Raw genomic sequence first — 15,574 nt, 5'->3', positions numbered from 1 at the left:
GGTGGAGACAGCAGCACGCTCCGCGTTTTTCTCGCTCTCCTCTGATCTGTTTCGACTTTTGCGTCTGCTCGATCCTCTAATCGCTGGCGTCATACCCGTGCCGGAAACCGTTTTTTTCGCTGTTTCCCCCCATTTTTACACCCGCACAGCTCGTGTCTCCTGTCTCTGCTGTCCCCTTCGACGTCGCCGACACAGGCGCCTCGCCCGCTGTTGTTGCCGCAGTCCCGCCTCCCTTTGGCGTCTGGCTCTTCGTTGCGGTCGTCCAACGCTTGTCTTCTTTCAGCCGTTCTTCCTGTCCCCGTTCTCTCTCGGATCTTGAGAGCAGAAGACGCAAAGGGTGCGAGAAAACGCCGGAAGAGACGCAACTGCAGCAGCGGAATCTTCGGAGGCTAGGCTGCGCCACGTCTTTATCGAAGAGAGGGAAAAAGAGACCCTTGTGAGAAGTTAAGGATCCAGATATCTTGAGAAGAAGCTTTTCCCCCGCCCCCCTTTTTCCCGCCTTTCTCTCCACTAAGCGAGTAGTTCGCGACCGAGCACAGAGGCAGCCGTACAAAGCCGAGAAGAAGCAAAAACCACACGAGAAGAAGAAGAGAAGAAACAGGACAAGCGAGGACAACGCGAGACTGAAGAAGTGTGCAGTCCTGTAGAGAAGAAAGACGAAAACGGCAGTATGCCTGGATGGCTGGTGAGTCCTGGTGAAGCGCACGAGGAAGGAAAGAAACCTCTCAAAGAAAGAGACAGCCTTTCTGTTTCGTCTCAAGAGCCGACTGCCGACCAGAAGTTTTGCCTCCGCGTTTGTCTCTCTCTCTCTCTCGCCTCAACGCGCATGCCCCAAGGAGGGGCGAACCCTTGCTGGCGCTCTCGGTCAAAAGAAAAGGTAGAGAGAGAACTTCGCGCTTCCGTTCCGCTCGCTTCTCTCTCTTCCAGGACATTCCTTTCTTCCGCTTTGCTCTCCGTCTCTATTCAAACACCACAAAAACACCAAGATCTCACGCACCTCTCCTTCACACCCGAGCTCTGCGTGACAGGTAGAGATACACATATTTGATTTACCTGGACCAAGAGATGCACGCCACCGCTTTCTGTAGCAAGCTGAGAATATTAGAGATGGTTGGCCACTGGTAATCTAGCAAAGAGCTGACATGCAAATCCATGGAGATTAACCTGGAATTCTTCTCGGTTCGTGTCCCTTTGTTTACACAAGGTTTGTCTTGCGCATTTCTTCCGTCGATTCGAGACTGCTAGCCTCACTCTGCGCTTCTCTACAAACGGCGCATCGTGCATGCGTTGCAATTTTCACGCTTTTCTGCGTGTCTCGCTCCGTTGCTCAGCTGTACGCGAATCGACCGTCCCTTTTTGTGTCTACCAGTTCGCTCGTTCTCCTTTTTCCCGCGTTTTCTTTTCTCCCTGTTTCGTTCTTCTCTCGTCGTTCTCCTCTTTTCTTTCCTCGTCCTTGCTCTCCAGGCGGCGGCGATTTCTCTCCTGCGGGCCGCTGAGTCGCCGCTCCGCGAAAGCTTTTTGCCCAAAGGAACTCACAGACTCTCCGGAAGGAAAAGAAACTTGAGAGAGAGGCTGCTTCTCTCCTCAACCAGACATTCTCCCTTCTGTCGAGCGCTTTCCTCTGTGTCGAGGACCGCTCTCGGGTTCCACGTCGTCCGGGGATTTCTCCAAGAGTCTTTCTTCTCCAGAGCCCCGTTTTTCCTTCTCCACAGTTTCGTCTTCACCTCCTTGCCCTCCTCTTCTTCTCCTTTTTCTTCCTTGCCTTTGTGACTTCTTTTTCTCTCCTTCGTCTTGATATTTTCCAGACGGGCAAGCGCAGCACGCCGCAATGCCTCAGACCCTCGCCTCCGCAGCATCTCTCCCGTCCACCGGTCTCGCTACCCCCGCCCTCGAAGAAGCTACAACTCGTCAGAGCAAAGACGACAGACAAGAAGGCAAAGAAGAGAAAGCGCATGCGGAATCTGAGGGGGAATCTGAGGCGGAATCGGGGGAGGAATCCGACGAGAAATTGGAAGAGAAATTCCAAGCCGAGGACGGCGCGTTGAAGGGTGGACCACCACCTTTCCTCGAAGACATCTCGCCTCATGTCTCCTCTTCTCTCTCCTTGTCTCTCAGTTCTTCTGCTTGCAGAGGCGAGCAGCCTCGTCTATCGACGACCTCTGAAACTTTAATCGGAGACGCGCCTGGTTCGTCTCTCGCCGCATCCACCGCGCGAGATGGCTCGCCTTCCGCGAGAAGCGAAGAAGGCACAGCTGAGGAGCTGACGTCTCCGATCTCTTGTGTGCGCCCGGTGTCTTCTTGCGAGAAAAGGGAAAACGAGTGCCTCTCTCAAGAGGCGCAAGCTGCGCACCTCCCGGCTTTCCTCTCTCAGGCGGAACCCTCAGTCCCTGCCTCGTTGATCGGCTCCCCGTCCTCTTTCTCTTCTTTCTCTTCCTTCTCCTCTGCGTCGTTCTCGTTCTTTTCGAGTGCCCACCTCGCGAAGAGTGAGAAGACGAGAGTGCTGTCGCATGCACTGGAGGAGAGAGAGGCTGTTCCTGAACGGGACGTCTCGACTCCTCTCTCTGTGATTTCGCGTCCTGTCTCGCTTGCCTCCTCTCTCGCATTGTCTGCTGGCTTGCCCGTCGCCGCCAACAAAGAGGCTTCCCTCAAGTCGTCTCTCATGTCTTTCTTCTCCCCTCCCTCTTTCCCATCCCTTGCTCCTGCCTCTTCTTCTGCCTCTTCTTCTGTCTCGTCTTCTCCCTCTTCTTCTCGCTGTTCTTCATCTGCCTCTTCTTTCCCTTCTGCGTCATCAGGGGTGGAGGGTGTTGGAGACGCGGGGACTGGAGCGAGGGAGACGGCGCGAGAGAAACCTGTCCGAAACGAAGGTCTAGAAATGCGCGCGATTTCCGAAGAAGGGCAACTGTCGGAAGAAGAAAGTCTCTCCCCGTCGTTCTCGCACCCCCGTGCGCTCAGTGTCTCTTGTCCTTCGTCTTATGCTTCGGGTTCTCTTGCGCCGTCGCCTTGTTTGAACGCGTCAGAGGAAAAGTTCGCACCCAGAGCCGCGGGCCTCCGAACAGCCTTTGCAGAAGGACGCTTCGGGAGAATTTTTCAACGCTTTGGGAGCCTCTCCTCCGGAACGGCGTTGATTTCTCGTTCCTCGTCGTCTGCCGTTTCCTCTTCGTCTTTCCTGCCTGCTTCCGACCAAGTCTCGTCTTCCTCTTCTTCGTCGTCGTCTCGTTCGTCTTCCTCCTCCTCTGCGGTCTCATCTTCTTCCTCTTCCTTGTCTGCCTATTCGTCTTCCCGTCCGCGTCCTGGTCGTGGAGGGGATGAGTTGGAGAGAGAAGAATCAGATCTTTTTCAGGGAAGAAAACACGCGGCTGCAATGTCGCTCGTCGCTTCTCGAACGCGTGCACAAGGCGCGCCCGAAGGCGCCGAAGAAACGCCACCGTCGGATTTCGTTCTTCAGCCGCCTCTCCTGTCGCGTCTCCACCCGAGGGCCGTAGCGGAAGACCCGAATTTCGTGAGGCATTCGCGCCTGTCTACCACAGGAAAAAAAGAAGAGAAACAAACAGACGCTTCCCGCAATTTGTCGCGTGCCCCTAGCTGAAGTAGCATATCTATATAGACATGAATGTACGGGTATATAGGTATATGTATGTATAAACATATCCATATTCCTACATTTACATGCATATGTATACATATATATACATATATATATATATAGAGAGAGAGAGGGAAACACCAGCATATATACATATATATGTATATGTATGGATTGTCGATCGATTTATTTTGTTGCGTATGTAGGGGTTTTTACGTTTTTTTCCACTTTTGCATCGAAGTGTGACAATGTGGAGATCGGTCTGTGAAATATGGAGCCTTTCTGTGGCCGTTCGAGGCCGGAGAAAGCGTTTTGGCGGAGGCACGGTTTCGCGCAGAGGCGTTGTGCTTCGGCTTTTTCAGTGAGCGTTTGGTTTTTCTCTCGCAACTGGAGTTTGCCTCTCGTTTTTTTTTCTCTGACTCAGTTTCCGTCGCCTCATGACGAGCGCGCACAAATGCTGATCTTGATGGAGCTGTCCCGCTTGAGAGGAGAAATGTTGCAGTTGCAGTTAGCGACTGCGTCGAAACCTGCCAATATCATCATTCAAAACAAGACCGAAGTTGCGGCATCCACGGAGACAAACATTCAACAGAGCGCGCGAGATGAGGAACCTCGCAGTCGATTTCTCGACTGCCTTAGCCGGTAAAAGTGACGTAAAAGGGAACCAAAAGAAAATAGGAACGAGTCAGCCTCTGCATGCCTAATTTTTTGTATATGCGCATTTATAGATGTAGATGTAGATGCATTTATCTCTGTTTTATACAGGGGTATATGCGTTCGTTGGGGGTGGGAGAGAACAGAGGCCGTTTCGTGAAAGGAGTGGTTGATCGGGGAGATAGCAGGAGGAACGACACAGACCTGTGAAGGTTAATCGCAAGCTGTGAGTGGAGACGCCAGGGAGGTCCACAGGAAGAGACGGGAGGGGAATAAAAAACCGGGTGTACAGAGGGTCTGTGATCGATGGACATCTCTTGGAGCTTGCGTACCCAATGGGGCAGTAAAGAGAGCGGAAAAGGCACAGGACAGCCAAGTGGGAGATGCGTTTCCGCTTTTAAGCAAGCATGTGAGTGGGTTTCATATCGTCATAGCGGTGGTGCGGAGGAGCCGTTGTGGACAGCGTTGTCCCTTTTCACTTCAGATTCTTCAGCAGTCGCGTGAATCAATTCGTTCTCCTTTGCGGAGTCGGCCTTGGGTGCTACATGCTGCTCGAACACTGGCGACACACTTGGCGGATGGCCCAGTTGCGGGTGAGACAAAAGCTAAGAAAGAAAGAAGGAGAGAAAGAAAGAAAGAAAGAAAGAAAGAAAGAAAGAAAGGCGCGTAGTCGGGCATTCTGCGATCGAAGGCCCGCAGAGGGAGCGACGAAACGCCTCCGCAGCAGGAAGGATCGTGCACACTCGCTTTTTTGTTTTCCTGGGGTGAGGAACGGGGTGAAACACGATTCCCGTGTAGCCTCTGCATCAGGAGCAGACGACCCCGAAAGGAAGTGCAACCGCCCAGAAGACAGGAGGAACTTTCTAGGAGACCAAGGGCTCCCGCACAGAGAGAAACAAACCACCATTAGCGGGAAAGGCTCACAAGCCTATATATACTTAGATATATACTTATATATACTTACATATATATATATGTATAAATGTATAGACATGCATACATATATATATATATATATATATATATATATATGTTTGTGTGGAGATATTGGTGTGTATTGAGATGTATCTGTTTGACTGCATTTCTCGCCCATCTGCAGCTTTTTGGAGACTTGCCTGTAGAATATCGAGATGGAGATGCGAGAGGGTGCGCCCGAAACTGTAGTGGAGACGATGTGTCTGTCCGAGATTCTCGAGTTTTTTTTCGCTGTGCGAAAAGGCTTGATGCGGCCGCTCGTCTCCTTTTTCCCCATTTCGCTCTTGCAAATGTGCGGCGCTCGTTCCATGATTTGCTTTTCGTGTCTTTCCAGAGACGCGTCGACAGCAACATTGTGCTCCGAGGCGTCCAGATGCTGGAGGAGACCATCGGAGTACGGCGGCCTTCTTCCATTTTTTGATGACCGATTTTCTTTTCTCCCCTCTTTCCTTGTCCTTTTCTTTCCTTCTGTCTCGGAATTCGTTTGTCCCTCTGTGCCTCTGGCCTTTCTCTTTTCGCGTCTTTGCGCTGTCTTCTCCGGTGGCGTTTGCTGTCCCTTCGGTTCGCCGTGGATGTGTGCACGTTTCGCTGCGGCTCCAGAGTTTTCCAAAGACGGGAAAGGAAATTTGCGCGAGAGAAGACCCGCTTTCTTCTTGGAGGGCAGACACGCAAGAGCGGAGGGTACAGGTGGTTTTCGCGTTTTTCTCGGTCTCAAGCACCAAACTCCCTTTCGTTGATCCGCTGGAGTCTCGCCGCGGCCTCATCCCGAAGAGCGAAAGTTGGAAGATAGTCTCGCTGCACTTTCCTCGGCAGCTTTGCGTCGACGATGTGGATAAAGCGTCGGTGGTTTTAGTTCTTTTGGGGCGTTTGAGTCTTTGGATCTGTCGCAGCACGCGGATGCAAGTTTTTTGAATTGTTTGTCGGCATCCGTCTCTCAGATGAACGGGGAGGTTTTTCTCGAACGCCGCTTTAGGTGTCTCCAAACTTTTAACATTGAGACCTAAAGCATTGCACGTGCCGCATGCTTCTCTCACAAAAGAAAGGCACGTCGAAATAGCCGACAAACGATTTCGAACCACGTGAAGCTGCTGAGGCCGATCAACGTTTTTCGCGGAGTCAACGCTCAACTCTCAAATAAGAATCCCAGATGCATTAGGCTCGCATTTCACTGGTGTGCTCCACCTCTAAATTCGTCTAAATCTTCCCTGTCTTTGTAATTTTTTAGGGGGGAGGAGGGGTTCCTTTAGCTCGCTGGTAACGTCCTTGCCGCTAAACTGTACACTTCTTTATTCGCCATTAAGATCCTTCCTCAGCGGCCACAAATTCGAGGCGTAACAGATGGAGGAGCCTTAACACTTGCCGAGAGGAGGTGTCGGAATTCTGACGTTCGCCAGATTAAATGATCAGCATTCCACGAGGAGAGGAGTCTTCATCCCAGTGGAGTTCTGGAGCGTGTGCGTGCCGTTGATTTTCAGGAGGTCTAGATTTTACGCATTTTCGCTTTTTGTGAGGGTGTCGCTCGATAAGCTGATACCTTCCTTTCGGGGGAGGGGTGTTTTAGCACGTGACGCTACAGAGCCGGTGGAAAAAGCAACCTTAGAGGAAGAGAGAAGACGCTCGAACCGTTGCATCTGTGTCTGTGTGCATATGCGGCGCCTCTGCACTGTGAAACACAGATCTTTCTCTTTGGAAAAGTTGACATGTTGCCTCGTGTCTGTGTATGTCTCTTTGGAGTCGCCTGTGGTGACCGGTTTTCTTCGAAAGAGTTGCCGTGGTTCGATGAGACAGACGAACAGCAAAAAGCCGTGTTTTCTAGACTGCCGCGTGCTTTTTGTCTAACCGCTTCTTGCCAAGTTCCCCAGCGCTCAGAGCCAGGGCGACAGGCTCCTCTGCTTCAACCTGAGATCCGGATTGTTCCTCACCCGGATTTCTCACTGGTTCTGTCGCCGTTTGGAAACTCCAGCGGCAGTTGCCCAGAAAACGTCTATCCATCTCTGTATCTTTTTATAGGAAGATATGCAGACACTTGATAAAGGTGTTCATATATATATATATATATATATATATATACTGAGAGAGACAAAGTGATGCATCTAGGCATGCATATAAATCTATAAAGATAGGAAAGTACAGCGACACATGGTCACCAGCTTAGGCTCGGCGTTTTTCTGTTCCCAGGAGCTAGGAACACGGAAACTCGCACATCAGCTGGACTGTGTGTGAGTCCAAGCGTCGACGCATTCTTCTCCTCTGTTCGGATCTTTCATCGGCTGCCAAACTCGGCGTTCCACCTCTCAAATTTCGCGATCTCTGCGGCATGCGTTGACGGGTTTGCTTTTTCGAGGGCCTGGTCGAAGTCTGCCATAGTAACCCGCGTTTCCTCCTGTCACAAGGAAGAAAATAACCTTGCAAACCCCACGAAAATGCTCCTATTGGCATTTGCTGTTCCACAAGCGTACCTCTGCCCTCGGTCCATGTGGAAATTTACTCGCACCTATATATATATATATATACATATATACATATATATATATATATATGTTTTTAGGAGGCGTGGATGCGTAGGTAATAGGAAAGGTGTGAATGCCCACAAAGGCATATAACCTGTTTAGAATTGAAGGCGTAGGCAGCGCAGCGGCCAAACAAGCAATTGAGTGGGAAGCACCGCATTCTTTCTTCACTGGTGGCGATAGGGATCTACACCTATACATAAATATATATATATATATATACATATATATGGGTACGTATAAACATGGAAATATCTATATATCTATGTACATGGATAATATATATATATATATATATATATATTTAAATCTGGGTGTCTTCATTACTGGACAGTTGCGCATGCAGGTGTGGGCGTGTCTCTGCATATCAAGGTGTCGGCCTTTTTTGAAGTTAATAGAGAACTGTGTTGTGAATTAAGTGTTCACAGTGTACCTCGACGAATGCGCCTGCCGCGCGTTTCGCTTTAATTTCGTCCAGAGCAAGATCATCGAAGACGCGACGCAGAGGATTCATGCAGGCCTCACGGCAGAGGTGCTGCAAATCCGCTCCAGAAAACTGTTCAGTCCGGTTGGCGATCGCCTTCAAATCAATGCCATCTGCTAGCTGAAAACGCAAGGAGGTTCACACATCTACGGGCACAGAACACTTGGACAAAATCTGGATTTGCGCGTCTGTCAGCGCACTAGCTCCGTGCATGTACACCGCAGCGCCGTTTTTGCTAAAACCACTGAGGTACACTCGCCGGCTCTCTTTAGAGTCTTATCCTTGCTGTTTTGCCTAAGAAAAGAAAATGGAGGTAGCGTTTCTCTACGCTGCCCCGCTCGTCTGCTTGTGCACACACTTCACACGGGTGCTGAAAGCGGGACGAACCGGAATGCCGTCGAGATGAATTCGCAGCATATCCTCCCTTGCTTGGACGCCTGGCAGCGGAATGTAGATCCGCTTTTCTAAACGGCGCCGAAACGCTTCGTCAATATCCCTGAAAACAACCGGGCGAGGAAGGATATCCGGAAGCAGGGAAAAGCGAGTTTTGAACGTGTGTGGACCACAGAACCCGGCAGTGATTTTTTCTCCTGCACTCCGTCAGCCAGCTCTGCAGACGTTAATGTGCACAGTTTTGTGTCCTGTAGACGTAAATGAGTGTACTGGTGCATGTAGATTTACACAAACATCGGTATATCAGCTTGTCGACCTGCCGCGCCGTTCTTCTCTCTTCTTCTCTCTCTCTGCATGAGTAACTTCTGAAGCCGCAGTCCCTCACGGTTTGTACAACCCCGTTCAGAACGATGTCTTTCCTTTCCTGCTGCGTGAAAGGCGTCTTTCCCCCCTTCCCCTGTTTCGGTCGTTCCCGAGACATCGTCGACATACGCATATCGTTTGCCTGCCGAAGAAGATAGGACCGAAGCTGGTTACGGGTTTTTTCACCACCGAAAGGACGTACCACGGCGTGTTTGATGTGGCGAGGACCATTACATGGTTGGAGAAGACTCCGCCGGCGCCGGCGTCTTCTTCCGGTCCTCTGTGCTTGGTGTGCCGACCGCCTGTTGCCAGACCGTCCAACTGGATAAGCAACTCGCTCTTTGTGCGCCGCGAGGCTTCGTGCTCGGACGCGGTCCCCCGCTTCGTTAACAAAGCGTCAATTTCGTCGAAAAAGAGAATGGAGGGAGCTCTGGTGCGGGCCATCTACAAGAGAAAAAGCCGCGGCGCGCACACGTTACAGGCATTTCCGTTTTCCTAATCGTTTTCTTTCACTTGGTGGAGGCAATTAACGGCAAACCGGAGGCGTTTTCCGAAGTGGAGAAGAGAACAAAAAACGCGTCTTCCGCTTGCAAACGACACACTGTCGTACGGCCGACGGAAGCCGGGGAGTCTCCAAACAAATCGTCACAACTGTGGTCGTTCTTGGCCGGAGAGTCACCTGCAGCTGTTGCCGAACACTATATATATATATATATATATATATGTGTGTGTGTGTAGTTGTGTAGGTTGGTGTGTAGTTGTGGACGGCTATGACGATTCTCGTCCGCACGTGTGGGTTCCTCTTTTTTTGTATAAAAAGTATGTCTCTTTCCCAGCTTGGAATGAAGTTTAGCGTGGATTCGCCTCCTGCGCACCTGGAAGAGGACACGGACGAGTTTCTCGGATTCCCCGCGCCACTTTGAGGTCAAGGTCGCCAGCGAACACGTGAAAAATGTCCACTGTGTCGCAGAGGCCACGGCTTTAGCCAGAAGCGTTTTCCCTGACAGTGTACGTGGGCACCGTGGAGCGCGGTCACCGAGTAGTATGCGGGAGTCTTTGGCAGTTTCGCAGGCTCTGCAGCTAGCCTGCTTGCTCAGAAGAATTCGGTTCTTTAGCGGCGGATTGCACGCACTTTCACGTGCTGTTTTACGAAGGTAGTTTCGACAAAAAAAAGTGGGTCAGGAACTACCGTGTGTAGGTCATGCTATCCTTTGCATAGGCCGTTACACAGCATGTGCTCAGGACCGATGTGTTTAGTTCGGATTTGTGTCACCTGTGCCAGGAGGTCCGAAGAGCAGAAAGCCTTTCCACGGCTGCCGAACACCTTGGAAAAGCTCGGGGAAAAGAGACGGGAGAACGACAGCTTCCTTGAGAAGCCTCTTCGCATGGGTCAGGCCAGCGACGTCGTCGAATGGCACGTCTGTGAAGAAGACACTTCCGGGAAAAAGAGCAATTTCAGGACGAAGGCCACTTCCTGGAAATATTCTAGACCGAAATACAGGACCACACGGTAAGAGGCGCCGAGAAGCGCGTGGCCTGTCTTCCGGTCTCCAGGTGGAATCTCCTGTTGACGCAGCGTGGGCAGAGAAGTGTTAATGGGCCAAGCAGATACCCGAAAGAGATGAGAGAAAGAGGAGAAGAGGAGATATTTTCGCATAACGGGATTAGAGAAGACGGTGAAATCCACAGGTCGTCGCTTACGAAGGGACTCCCGAAGAATGTCTTGCTCAATCATCGCCACGAGGTCAGAATCGCTCTGTGGGATCTCCTGCTCCTCCAGCCTGGAGCCGTTTGGACAGGAAAGGCACGCAACTCTCAAATCGATTTCCAGAGTGCCGTCGCGTTCCGTTGTAAAAACGTCCACCGCCTGTCTTCTCAGCTTCTGTTCCTCCGCACGGCAGCACGATTAGCATATGTCGCAGGTTCTTACTTTGCGTAAGGAACTGGGGGATCGAGACACTCATCGCAAATGATAGGCCTGGTGGTCAGACTATCCAATGAGCAGCCAAGGAGGTGCTCTGCGGCACACGCGCATACACAGCCATAAGACGCGTTCGCGATTCTCTTCGGTCGATTTCTCAACGATGCTACTCTTTCGGAAACAGTTCATTCTAAGCATCGAGCCTTCGGATAAACTCCGAGACTATTTTGGTATTGTGCCGTACATGGCAGGGGGTGGGACGCAGCGGTTTGCGTAGGAAAGCCTCTTGCGAAAACTCGTTTTCCTCTCACGGATTCCAGAGGTCTTTCTCAGTATCCATACAAAGCAGCCTCAACAAAGCAATTCATCAGATCGCCAATGTACACTATGTGATTCATGTTTAAGAAAGTTCTGCGGTGGAAACCCGCACGTTTTTCACCTGTCATCTAAAGAGGCGGTTGAGTGAAAAAGTGAGTGGCGAGGACCTCATGAGCAGACTTGTTCGCTACGCACGCAAGACAAAGAAGACGCGCCCGTACAGGCAAAATGTGCACGTGCGTATCGCCACGGGGCTGGCAGATTATCGAACCCCAATTTTCCGTCGGGAGACACTCCTGGAGCGGTTCGTTTTCGACGCCTCTACAGTGGAATACTCAAACTTGATATTGTTCCCGTGCTTACCCGGAACCCTCAAGGCTGGGCACTCTGAAGAGATCCAAAACTTTGAGATGAGCGCTCGGGTTCTCCCGTACACACCGACACCAACGCCGCGAGTGTAAGCGCTGTTTCCCAGAGGCAACGACGGCCAGCGTCCAACATGAAGGTTCGTCGTCACTTGGGTCTCGTTGATGTCGACTCTGAGAACCACGAGGACAGGCATTCATGGAGAAGCTGCGCAGTCTCAGTTCGCTCCCCAATTTCTTCGCCACATTCTTTCGGAATTTCCAGAATTCTGCTGAGGAAACCCTCGCAATCCTGTTACCGGCGATCGTACCTGATCACGTCGGCGTGGTACAGGAGCCGGACTGAGAAGGGATGGTGCGGCTGAAGCGCCGTTACGCCCGAAACCGTCTGAAGTTTTGTCGCCAGAACAGAAGTAAAGTCTCATGAAATTCCAAGTCCCACCGTTCTTCCTAAATAGCCGCATTGGCTACTGCCTGGCAAACACACTGCGTAGGGCCACACACTGCAAGCGAACGTTCCCCCATTCGAACCTGGAGAACGCGCAAATTTCCGCCCGCTCCGTAGCTCTCGACGCGATATTCCCTGAACGTCCAGGTGTAATCACAGAAGACCACACGCTCGTGCACACCGCCTGTCAGGCGCTAGTTCCATAGCCGAGCACCTGCCGCACCCTCTCAACACAAAGCCGTAGAGCGGTCAGGCGCAGGCTGGAGGTTTCCTCAGAACATCCTTTTGTCAATCTCGCAGCTACATCCAAAACAGACACCAAAAGACACAGTTCCGTACACTGACTTTCTAACTGTGAAGCCAACACTCGGAGGATTCGTAACTCTCGCGGGTGTAACCTCCATTCGATGTTTACCCCTCGCGACGGTTCTAGACGAATGATTCGTGAGAAGCATTTGCCGAGCTTCCGAGGCCCAAGTCGAACGCACGCGAACACGCTTCTCACAGGGGAGGATTCAAGACGATTCGCAAGTCAAGCGGCGTACCTAGTTGAGCAGTTCAAGTGAAGGGCGCAGAAGTCGCACGCCCCAGTCACGTCTCCTGCCTGCGATGAGTCACAGGCGGGAAGAGGCGGGACGTGAGACAGATTAGAAACGGCGTTTCCGTTTGCAAAAGGCCACTTGTGAAGCAGAAAGCAACTAAAAAACAGAAAAGGAGACTTCTGCGCAGCCGGGTTTTGTATCTAGGTAACAGCGCCTCCCGAGCGGCCCAGACCGGGACGTGTGATGGCGAGTCGTCAACACGTTTGGGCATCGGAAAAAGAACTCCGACACCCACTTTTAATTCTTTCCTGTGGAAACGTACTTGTCGGAGATCGAAGACGAGGTAAAGAGCTTGGCCGTCGCGCTGACCCGATGGAGAGGCCTACAGAACGAGTGTTTTCACACGATGCGTCGGAAAACCTCGTGTGTCGCTTTTCATGTGATGTGGACTCGCCTCGCACCGTGTCAGCCTCTTACCTCGAGAACAGCGTTCAAACAGAAACGCCCCGTTGCCTGTCTAGCTTTCTCTGCCGGCGGACCTTCGTATGTGGCGACACAGAATGCAGCGGGGTTCCCTTCGATCACCACAACTCTCTGGTCTCGCTGCGACAGAAAAACGCGTCCTCGGTCGGTATGTTTGAGCTGTCGTCACATGTGAACAGACACCAAGAACATCTACACTCCCCTCGCCACAAGCCGCACACTGGGACTGGGCTGCAATGGAACACTGCGTCAGTGATACGAACCCTCCATTCGTTGCAGCTTCCAGGCAAAAGGCACATATCGGCTCATGCTGGACCGCCGCGCCGGGGTCTGAGGGGTGTTGTATAGGCGACGCCGCATTCTCGGTGCCTGGAAGACCGAATGCTAGTCTACGGATTGGTGTCTGTCGGAGAACTGTGGCGCGGCGGGGACCGCTCGTTGTCTGCCGAGATTTGCTTTTCAGCCTACGGATCCTAAAAGCATGGGTGCTGCTTAATCTTCTTGGCTGCCAGTGTACGAGTCTACGGAGTGGAGCCTTCTTTGTTGAACGAAAAACGTGTTGACGCGATGAATTCCTGCCTCTGGTGGGCGTACCCAACCTCCGCAGCCTGCCGCGACGGCGCCTGTTTTCGCTAAAGCCTTGCTTTTCAGGGAGGACGCCCTGAGAGAAAGATGACAACGGTTCGAACGAAAGTCGATCGCGCTCCAACCTCCCTTTATTTTGCCAGGTGTATGCATATCCAGGTGAAAATGAGGTAAATCAGCCAGATGCCGGGACAAAAGAAGAGAAGCAAGAAGCCAGGGGAACCCTCGATTCGTTCATGCAAGTGCCAGGGACTAGAGAACTGTGGTGACGTATGCGTTTTAAGATATGTTGAGGTTTTACGAACCCGAAAAAGTGGTGCCTCCATTGGCAGTGGCAGATCTTCGTTTCTATGTGGGTGCACACTCTTCCCAGTCTCGACGTAGCTATCTGACCTTGAGACTTGAAATAAATACGGAAATGTTCGCACGTGGACGGCTCATGCTCAAGTACGTGAAATCTCTCGTCGAATCCGTTCTACCTCCGTACCCTCTTGAGCAACTAACGCCACTCTCTGCATACGATGCTGAGGAGCAGGGATCCAAGCTAAGGAAAGAAAGTCTTTTGTCGACACCTCTTGAAGTGAGGCCTTTTCTTGAAGATGACGCGGAAGCAGAACAAAATGAGGAAGCCTGCGTCGGGGCTTCTGCGACGTTTTGCGCCGAGTCAGGACTCAGGGTCAAGGCACCGTTTTTCTCGGTTGCTACGTTTGCGCGTTTCCTCCGGCCTCGAGGCGGCCGCGATGCAGGCGGCTTCAAACCCAGCTCGGCCTTTGCCGACGAAGATACCTGCGCGTCCGGAAACGCCATGGAAAGACAGGGCTTAAAAGACAGTTTTCGTTTTCGCCACAGACCGCGCAGCAGAATGATGGGAGAAAACCCTGTCGCGGAGATCGGCGTAAACGTTTCGACCGGATCGAATGCAAAAACGCTCCCTTCCCGTTTTCACACCTGCACACGCTGGGTGCGTGAACCAAGAAGGCAGAAGCAGAAAGCAAAGCGACTCAAAAAATTCCTTATATTTTCACACACGAGAATTTCTCGTCCGTTTCGTACCCTGTGCGTTCGGACTCACACACAGCGAACCGCCGCGCCACGGGTGTGTGCCACGCAGGTGACCTGAACAGTGGCGCAGCAACGCCCGTCCACCAGAAAAGCAGGGGCTTTCCGTAAAATAAAACATAGTTCTTCGACACTTCTCACGCATTCCGCTAGCACATGCAAACCGTGTGAGCTATTTGGCTTCGTGAGGACAAAAAGGAACGCATGCGGCCTCGTCCACCTCGTGTGGCCTCCGCAAAACCCAGCATGCGTACCGGAAAGTCGGAGTCTCAAACGACTGAAAGTGATCAATCACCACGACTGAGGATCTCCTGGCAGAAATTCGACTCGACTTTGTCGCTGCCTTCCCCTTTCAAGGGATATTTGTCGTTCCAGGTGTCGTTTGTTGTCCTCTGGGATGTTCCGCGGCCGCGCAAAAGCGCCCCTGTAGCTTTTCGGCTCCAGGCTTCGCAAGCACCTTCAAACCTGAGAATAAGTCTTTCCTTGACGCTCCGCCACTCAGATTCAAGGTTAAATGGCATCAGAAATTGCTCTATTGATAGACTCAACTTGCCTTTTGGTGTCAGTAACGTTAAGAAAAACGATGAGGGTGTTCGAAGGAACAAGGAATGCCGACGCGGTTCCTGCTGACGCTCTAAAAAGCAGCCGATCCTTGCCTGGCCCTGGCGTCATTAGCGAAGCTGTAACACGTTTCGGCATATGCAAACACAAAATGCCCCGCAGCTTACAGTTCCACATTGCAGCCTTCAAATTTCTCGAAAGGTGCTCCTGCACAGCCTGCGCACACCAGTACCATGTGCGGCTTCCGTCTGTTCTTTCCAAAAAGAGTGAAAGCGAAGCGTGGAAACTGGAACGGTTCGCCTGGCTTTGCCTCCCCCAATTTCAAACAAC

The 15,574-nt window shown here is 51.8% G+C and overlaps 2 protein-coding genes across 2 annotated transcripts; one reads left to right on the top strand and one right to left on the bottom strand.

The window, feature by feature from the left end:
- Positions 1 to 1,828: 1,828 nt before the first annotated feature.
- NCLIV_019150 (conserved hypothetical protein) lies at positions 1,829 to 6,216 on the top strand (the record flags this gene model as incomplete). The annotated part of the gene is made up of 5 exons (XM_003882109.1): positions 1,829 to 3,499; positions 4,008 to 4,225; positions 4,722 to 4,830; positions 5,547 to 5,606; positions 6,151 to 6,216. 5 exons carry the CDS (start codon positions 1,829 to 1,831, stop codon positions 6,214 to 6,216), a joined length of 2,124 nt encoding a protein of 707 aa, XP_003882158.1.
- A 1,259-nt stretch (positions 6,217 to 7,475) lies between these two features.
- On the bottom strand, positions 7,476 to 15,479 carry NCLIV_019140 (putative p60 katanin; the record flags this gene model as incomplete). Its single annotated transcript, XM_003882108.1, has 17 exons — positions 7,476 to 7,595; positions 8,156 to 8,326; positions 8,594 to 8,702; positions 9,165 to 9,406; positions 9,838 to 9,962; positions 10,236 to 10,382; positions 10,664 to 10,743; positions 10,893 to 10,980; positions 11,565 to 11,740; positions 11,878 to 11,954; positions 12,098 to 12,149; positions 12,560 to 12,618; positions 12,879 to 12,938; positions 13,034 to 13,198; positions 13,634 to 13,700; positions 14,678 to 14,740; positions 15,412 to 15,479. 17 exons carry the CDS (start codon positions 15,477 to 15,479, stop codon positions 7,476 to 7,478), a joined length of 1,869 nt encoding a protein of 622 aa, XP_003882157.1.
- Between the last annotated feature and the right edge of the window lie 95 nt (positions 15,480 to 15,574).

The sequence above is a fragment of the Neospora caninum genome, chromosome VI (genome assembly GCF_000208865.1).
Source record: "Neospora caninum Liverpool complete genome, chromosome VI".
Lineage (NCBI taxonomy): Eukaryota > Apicomplexa > Conoidasida > Eucoccidiorida > Sarcocystidae > Neospora > Neospora caninum.
The sequence above is the reverse complement of the archived record's forward strand: the minus strand, read 5'-3'. Positions and strand labels throughout refer to the sequence as shown.